An 8,710-nucleotide genomic window follows, 5' to 3' on the forward strand; every position below is an offset into this window, starting at 1 on the left:
GAAACTCTAAAGTAGATCTGAACAGACTGCCACTTTGAGAATGGAGAGGACCATGTGTTTTCCTCTGTTGCTGCTGATCTGCTCTCTCTCTACGGCTCAGCTTCAGTCTGACAATGACATTGTTCCACATCCTGCTGAATCCCAGGGAGGAGAACCAACAAATGTGTCTGAGCACCAACAGACCTGTCCTCAAGACATCCACGCTGTGCTGAGAGAGATGAGCGCCTCTTTGGCTGAACAGAGGGTGGAGACGAGGCACCTTCAGAGAGAGAACGAAGGTACTGTGGTGTGTAAGGTGGGGGCAGATGGAAACCGTTCTTGTAGAAAGTGTTTTCACTAAACCAGTTTACAGGATTACTTGCAGATAATGATACTGTTCTACCTCTCTACACTCTTCTTCTGTTTGCTACATGTAGACATCACAACAGTCGTTAAAGTGTTCAGGGAACCTCATGTAGCCTTCTTCTCAACGTTGCATGTGTAAGAATACATGCATTAACAGATGCAACATCTTTCAGTCTGAACAACTATTGTTATATGCTTGTTCACCTTTTATTTTAGAACAACAGCAATAATCTGATGTTGCAGAGAACATGTCTGACAATCACAACTTCATTTCTAAAGGAAGGAGCTGATCAAAAGACTAGTTTGGCATGTTAGCATGCTGCTAACATATGCTAATCAGAACCTCAGCAACATACAGCTGAGGCTGAAAGGAGCATCTGTAGTTGAGTTATAAACCAAGCTATCGGACCTAATACAATGTCCACTTGATGTGTCCAACCCAGTTTGTCACTCAAAATGTCTTTCTGGTGGCAGTCAAATCACAAGGTCTGTAGCAACTGAATATTGCACATTGTTGTATCCAGAGTCATGTTGTTAACGTGGCTAAAATAGGAACCAAACAACGAGAGAGAACGAAGGTACTGTGGTGTGTAATAATAATAATAATAGATTAATTTTGTTAACGCTTTTACAGGAGCTCAAAGATGCTTTACAGAGATAGTGAAAATAAAAGAACAACAAATAAATATAGTTAAAGTCAAATTAAAATCATGCAATCCAAAAACAATCACACATTAAAAGCCAGATTGAAGAGGTGAGTTTTTGTAAGTTGTAAGGTGGGGAAAAATGGAAACCACCGCTTTGTTACGGGAGGTCTTTACATATAGTTGTGTCACTTTACCATTTTGCAGTATTACTAGCAAATAATGACACTGTTCGTTAGTTGTGTTCACTCCTCTTCTGTTCAATCTACAGAGTTTACTTCATGAAGGAAGGAGAGAAACAAACAAAACTAATTTAGCATGTAAGCATGCTGCTAACATATGCTAATCAACACTAGTTCAACATTCAGTTGAGGCTGATAGGAGCACCTGTAGTTTTAGGTATAAGCCAAACCATTGGACTAACTACAATGTTGACCGGCTGTGTTCAGGGATCGAGAGGTCTTTACCACATTTCATGACAATCAACTAATTGTTAACATTTTAATATTTACTTTTCTTTCAAAAACCCCAACAACCCGTAGTATCTTAACGTCCTCCTGGTTGTAATAAAGTCATGAGAATTCATTTTCTTGGGACCACAAATGTTTGTAGGAGCTGAATAACCCACTGTTCCATCATGCTGCCAACACGGCTATAAGAGTCACTCAACAATTGACTGTAGCTTTTTTGATGTTTGTCGAATCGAGGGGTATTTCCAATTATGTAATTGTATTCAAGTAATCACAAAGGAAATAGATGGTTGAATAAACCAAAAACTAACATTCATGCATTTACTTCTTTCATCAAGCTCAAACCGCTAAGCTGAAAGAACTGGAGTTACAGAAGACTGAGCTGGAGAGGCTGAAGCAAGAGCTTCAAGGTATTGTGGACAAGATCATGGCTCTGACATGTTGTAGTGAAAATGATTTGTGATAGCTTAGACAAGGAAAAAACCCTGTTTTAGCAGAAATAAATATATAAGAGGATGTTTCTTTAAAAAAAGAAACGAAATGTTCCATAGGCAAAGCTAACCTTGATGAAGACAGTGAGGATTAAATACTTGTAACTATCAAACACTATTTCTTTCAGACTCAAATATGTAATGACGTCACTTTCTTCACAGTACAAGCAGCAGAGCTGATCGCTGTGAGAGCCAGGTCAAATGTCACAGACAACCAGGTGGAGGCTCTGAGGAGAGACGCAGAAGGTAAACATCGATCTAAATTATTAAATTAGGTTTTGAACAGGCTCATTCCCAATATGTGCATATTTCAAAACTTTCATTCACAGGTAAATAAAATCTCTCTCTCTCTCTCTCTCTCTCTCTCTCTCTCTCTCTCTCTCTCTCTCTCTCTCTCTCTCTCTCTCTCTCTCTCTCTCTCTCTCTCTCTCTCTCTCTCTCTCTCTCTCTCAGTCAAACAGGTGGCTTTCTCAGCCTCTCTGTTGGCTTCAGGCTCAGGAACTATCGGACCATTTAACACTCAAACTAATCTGGTCTTCAGATTCGTCTTCTCAAACATTGGGAATGCCTACAACCCAAACACAGGTACTCAAACGTTTACAATTAAAAATAGCAGCAGGTTTTAGGATTTGCTGAATTCGAATAAATGATCAACAAACAAATATGAAGTTTCCTTCACTGACAAGACATTTCCCACAGGTTTTTTCATTGCACCAGTGAGAGGAGCCTACCACTTTGAGGTCTACGTACATGGTCACGGTCATCCTTCACACGCTTCAGCTGCTGCATTGTTCAAGAACGGAGAGCATGTTTGTATTGCATATGAACAACAGCCGTCAGGTGGTGCCACATCTTCTAATGGTGCCACGCTGCTTCTGGAGGTCGGAGATGTTGTGTTTTTGCGTTTGTGGCAAAATACTCGAATATATGACGATGAAAATCACCCTAGCACTTTCAGTGGTCATCTGCTTTTCACCATGTGAAAGGGAAACTATTTTCTTCAGCTATATGTTAGCCATGCAGCAGTTTGTCAGCACTTGTACTTGTAAAATATAATTCATGTTGTTGTATTCAAGCTTTTCTTTTGTTTGGACAATGCTGCACAACAACCAAAAGGTCTGTATCAGTAGCAGCACATTAAAGTCTCATTGTGTTTCTCCTGTAAATGAAAGCTGACTGAAGAGCTTCACAGAAACAGCCATTCATAAATATCACACATGTTGTTTCATGTTCTCTTACATTTGAATACAATCATAGACATATCACTGCAATACTTTTTGTAAACACACAAAGTTGAATATTAAAAAAAAAAAATCTTACTGTTAATAGAAAAACCAAAAACATGTGTCTTATCTGTTTTGAAATGAGGGATTAAACACTCACCAATAGCTGTCTCAGATGTTGGTGAGAGCAGGCTCTGTGAACACAGTCACTCTGATCTGTTTCCAGATGAGACGCTTTACACTTTGTCATATTTTGACTTTCTGACTCAGCGCTTGTGTTTTGTTTTGGAAGAGAGAGTTTAATGTAATGTAGGAACATTTAGGTTGTTGTGAAGATCACATCATTCTGCTACTTCCTGCCTGTAGATGTTTTATAACATTGTGTTGTTCCCACAAAACAACAAATACAAGGAACAGATTGTGCATAAGAAATATCAGCATGTGGTTCCTGCTGGGTCATCTTGTACATTATGATAAGAGTATATCCTCTACCTTCACAGTGCACATTAACAGACTCATGTTAACGGTTGTGATAATGGTGGCGTCAGTAGTGGAGGATCTGCAGCTGCACACACACACTCTCTCTCTCTCACACACACACAGGCCAAAGGCCTTTGCCCACCTAACCATTGTTTTTATGGGTGAACCTCCCATTGATTGATGTCAGACATCTCATTTAGTTTTTCTACACCTCACACTCTCCAAAACCACACACCCCTTCAAAAGAAAAGCCCTATAGATGTAATGCTACTTGAACTTATACTACTACGTACATCTGATATTGAACTCCTTCAGCCTACTTTCAGCTGCACAAACTATTCAACTATTAACTTATTCAGCTATTTCAGGACAATCAGGCGATACATGTTGTTGTTTATACCTTTTTTAAACCTTTTCTTTTAAATATTAAGCTTCTTCACTATTGTTCCTCCTCTTACAGTTTAACATTTCACTTTCAAGTGTTCAACAAAGTCATTGCAATGCATTTGAGCTGTAACAATTTGATTCAAATAATTTCATTTTTCTGCATTTCTCCACTTAGTTCAGCAACACACTTACTTGGTCTCTGTAGCTAAAAGCAGCTACCATTCAACTAATAACATATTCAGCTTTTTCTGTATTTTCAGCTAAATTCAGCCACAAATGCTCACAGTTTACAGCATTCGCACACATTTTCTGCAGGAAATGCATTTTCTAGTTAATGTACTTATTGCAGCAGTCTGTGCATAGATTTGGTACCTTGCTGGTCTAAGAGTGAAACAAACTCATTCAGTTAAAATTCATAGAATTATGTCTGCCACCTTATATATTTATATTTAAGGCTTTACTGATGTGCCACAATAATGTCACCTAATGTTGTTGAGTTAAAATATTAATATTGTGGCTTTCCAAGTTAACATTGATTGATATGACTGCGATTAAATCCGCATATACTTCTGCCAGGGGATGCCACCCCTCAAAATCTCGTGCCACCCTCTTGCCACCCCATGAATATTTGTCTAGATCCACCCCTGATTGGAGACGAAACAGCCAATCAGAATTGACCTTCTCGAGTTCTCCGATTGGTTGGTTTTGTTGCACATTTGTAACGCTGGGCCAACTTGAGCGAGCAGGCAAGGGGGGGCGGGGGCCGCCTGGTAAAAGAAATGTATGTCTGCCGCCGGGTCTGTCCTTTACAGTTCCTTTAACTCAGGGGTGTCAAACGTACGGCCCGCGGGCCGGATCAGGCCCGTGAACAAGTTTAATCCGGCCCGCGAGATGATTTTGGAAAGTATAAAAAATAAAAAGAGCTGTAATTTTTCAATGAAAGAAACTGCTGTTCTAAATGTGTCCACTGGGTGTCGCAATAGCAATTATGTGAAGCGAGCAAACTATGTATAACGGGGCTGAGGAAGTAATCCTGTGTTTACAGTCTATCGTGCTTGGCTTCCTCACTCCCCAAAATGTCGCTATCAAAAAAGAGAAAAGTGGACACAGAGTGCAGAGTTTTCCAAGAAAAATGGTCATCCTCCTATTTATTCACGGAAGTGAATGGGAAACCCGTGTGTTTGGTTTGTTCGCAGCACGTTTCAGTGCTGAAAGAATATAACCTTCGTCGCCACTATGAGACTCAACATGCCGACAAATATGATAACTTGAAAGGAAAACAGAGAAGCGAAAAGGTGAAGGAATTGCTGGCGGGTCTGAAAAAACAGCAGTCTGTGTTTACTCATAGCCGAGAAATCGGCGATGCTGCAGTGAAAGCCAGCTACCTTATTGCTAATGAAATTGCAGTGGCTTCAAAACCATTTAGCGAGGGTGAATTTGTGAAGACATGCATGCTGACAGCTGCAGAGATTGTGTGCCCTGAAAAGCGTCAAGCTTTTGAAAATATCAGCCTGACAAGAAACACAGTTGCACACAGGATTTCTGATCTTTCGGAGGATTTGGACAGCCAATTGAAGCGCAAAGTTAAGTCGTTTATTGCGTTTTCAGTTGCAATTGATGAAAGCACGGACATTACAGATGTTGCGCAACTGGCCATATTCATCCGCGGAGTTGATGATACTTTGACCGTAACCGAGGAGTTTGTGGAGTTGGTGCCGATGACGGATACCACGACAGCGGCTGATATTTTCAACACACTCGAGGGTGCCCTGGACAGAGTCGGAGTGGACTGGTCACGCGCTGTCAGCGTGGCTACAGACGGTGCGCCTTCAATGATCGGGAAAAAAGCAGGTGTTGTGACGAAATTCAGGGAAAAAGTGCAGACTGCAAATGGAGGACGTGATTTTTGGACTTTTCACTGTATTTTGCACCAGGAGGCATTGTGTTGCAAGTCATTAAAGATGGATAACGTCATGAAGGTGGTCGTCCAAACTGTTAATTTCATCCGATCAAGAGGCTTGAATCACCGTCAGTTTGACAACCTTCTCAGAGATAAAGACCACAACTACGGCCTGCCTTACCACACCGAGGTAAGATGGTTAAGCCGAGGCATTGTGCTGAGGCGTTTCTTTGATTTACGAGAGGAAATTGAACAATTCATGAAACAAAAAGGCAGACCAGTGTTAGAATTTAAGTCCAAAGAATGGATGCAGGATCTTGCGTTCATGGTGGATGTTACAGAGCACTTGAATAACTTGAACACAATGCTGCAGGGGCGCAACAAAGTTGTAACGCAGTATTATGACAGCGTATGTGCGTTCAAGTTGAAGCTGTCATTGTGGGAGACGCAGCTCGCGGGAGGTGATGCAGCGCACTTTCCTTGTCTGAAAAATGTGTGCGATACCCAACATGTCGCAGACATGAAGCGGTTCAAAGATAAACTAATAGGACTATTGCGGGAGTTTGAGCAACGCTTTCAGATTTTTGGTGAACTGGAGAAAGACTTCAAAGTTTTCTGCTCGCCATTCACCGCGAATGCCTCTGATCTGCCCGTCAACATTCAACTTGAAATAATAGACTTGCAGTGTGACTCAGATTTGAAGGGGAAATTTGCTGCAGCTGGCTTAGACACATTTTATCAGTATCTTTTGCCAGGTTACCCCAACTTGACAGCCCTTGCTGCAAAAGTGTTGTGCATGTTTGGAACCACGTATATTTGTGAGCAAGTTTTCTCTGTAATGAGCATCAATAAAACAAAGCTGCGCTCAAGGCTCACGCACAAGCACTTAAATGACATCCTGAAATTGGCTGCCACTCAGGCTTTGACCCCTGATATTGATGCACTTGTGAAAGCTAAAAGGTGCCAGGTTTCAGGAGCAAAAACAACAGTGGGTAACCCAACTTAAAATGCTGCATAAGACACTGCACCCTGATATAGTTATCTAAAAAATGATTGTCTTCTGTGCAGATTGAAAGAAAGTGAACAGTGTGTGATTTACTGTAATAATGACAGTAACTTCAGTTCATAAGTTAGGTTTGTTGAAATTGTTCATGCATTGCACAGCTTTTATTTATCAATAAGTAATGTAGCCTACAAGGCAGGAAGTAAGTAACTCAACCCTCTTGAAAAGTTTCTACCTCAATTTGTCTCAATCATTTGGTGAGTTAGTACAGGATTAATATGTTAAAATGACAAATTAGTTATTTGAGAAGAGTTTTTGTATTTTGTTCATTCCCAGTATATGACTTAATGTTGTTGTATGGCTTTTTGTTGATACGCCAAGTCTAAATGTGCTTGTACTGTTATTGCACTAAAGTTCACTAAACTTAAACAAAGAAAACAATCTGAAGTTGTCGTCATTTTTTTGTTATTATGCTATGATTTTACCGCTCCGGCCCACTTGGGAATAGATTTTCCTCCATGTGGCCCCTGAGCTAAAATGAGTTTGACACCCCTTGAGTTAAAGTTTAACTCAACATGTACGTCTGTAGTTCTTACTGCAGTACGTTAAAATGAAATATAAATATAAGGATATTTATAACTTTATGGATGAAAGTTATTAATGAATATAAATGAGGTTAAATTACAAAGTAAACATGTGAGATCTCCAGCAGTAACAGAGAGTGACCTGAGGGTCTCCAGTCTGCAGTCTGGACTCTCCAGAAGATCTCTCTCAGCTCCACTCCTGAATCCTGCAGAGCGTTCTGACTCAGGTCCAGATCTCTCAGATGGAGGTTGGACTTCAGAGCTGAGATCAGAGCAGAACAGCTGATCTCTGACAAGCTGCAGCCACTCAGTCTGAATAAAGAAAACATGATGAGGATAAACATCTGTTTATAATCCAATCAGATGTTACTCAACATTTAAATGAATCTGAAAAGAAACATCTGTCTACTTCAGAAAGTGAACTCTATCATGTAAAACTAAAATGACTTCAGATGACCTTTATTCAGACGTTATCGTTTACTAAATATTAAATACAGAGATTTACTTTGAACTACTAACATCTATTACAGTTCCTTATAATTGAGATGGCATGCTTTATTATACTCTCCAAGATTCTTCTTTGTGGTTCCGGGCCAATCCCTAGGGGCTTTGGGTTATACGGGACATGTATTATTCCGCGAATGTCCGTTGCCTCCCCATGAGGTTGCCTTTGTATGTTTTCTGCTTTTAGCGGCAGACTTTGTCGTGTTACTAAATCATTATAGTTTGCTTGTGTTTGAACGCTGTATTTCTCGCTAAGCGCTTTTGCTACTCCTTTTTTATGGTTCATGTCAGTGTTGGCCGGGTTCAGAACCCATGGCCAACCGATCATGTAGCCGTTAACATTTTTAATGTTGTCGGCTAAAATCACTACATGTGACCCGTTAGTGGCCAAACATCGTATCCCCATCTGGACTGTGTCCTGTGGTAGGGCTGGCGCTGTTCCCAGAGTAACTAACGGGTGCTCGGGTGAAATCATTTCATTACATTCACTCGGTCCTGCCTCAGACCGCAATCCAAAAATGGATCCGGTTTGGGACATCGTTCCTACTGATATGGTTTTTTAATAGCCTACTGCTTGATCCCTAAGTGTGGTAGCGACCCACCCCGTCGTCTGTTATAATATTTTCGGTTACCCTTTGGAGGGGGCCCTATTTGTATTTTTAGCGGTAGCTCCCCTCAC

General features: G+C 40.7%; 1 protein-coding gene across 1 annotated transcript; it reads left to right on the plus strand.

The window, feature by feature from the left end:
* Positions 1-3,173, plus strand: LOC307038378 (uncharacterized protein). Its single transcript, XM_079696291.1, has 5 exons — positions 1-278; positions 1,798-1,869; positions 2,113-2,196; positions 2,404-2,535; positions 2,650-3,173. The coding sequence occupies exons 1-5, from the start codon at positions 41-43 to the stop codon at positions 2,931-2,933; spliced, it is 810 nt and encodes a 269-aa protein (XP_079552417.1). The 5' UTR covers positions 1-40; the 3' UTR covers positions 2,934-3,173.
* The last annotated feature ends 5,537 nt before the right edge of the window (positions 3,174-8,710 follow it).

The sequence above is a fragment of the Notothenia rossii genome, assembly GCF_949606895.1.
Source record: "Notothenia rossii genome assembly, contig: SUPER_4_unloc_1, whole genome shotgun sequence".
In the NCBI taxonomy this organism is placed as follows: Eukaryota; Metazoa; Chordata; class Actinopteri; order Perciformes; family Nototheniidae; genus Notothenia; species Notothenia rossii.

Excerpts from the sequence above, each read along its gene's own strand:
- LOC307038378 (XM_079696291.1), top strand. The coding sequence starts at position 41 with ATGGAGAGGACCATGTGTTTTCCTCTGTTGCTGCTGATCTGCTCTCTC. Across the intron at positions 1,870-2,112 it reads GCTGAAGCAAGAGCTTCAAG|TACAAGCAGCAGAGCTGATC; the intron begins GTATTGTGGACA and ends CTTTCTTCACAG. Across the intron at positions 2,536-2,649 it reads TGCCTACAACCCAAACACAG|GTTTTTTCATTGCACCAGTG; the intron begins GTACTCAAACGT and ends CATTTCCCACAG.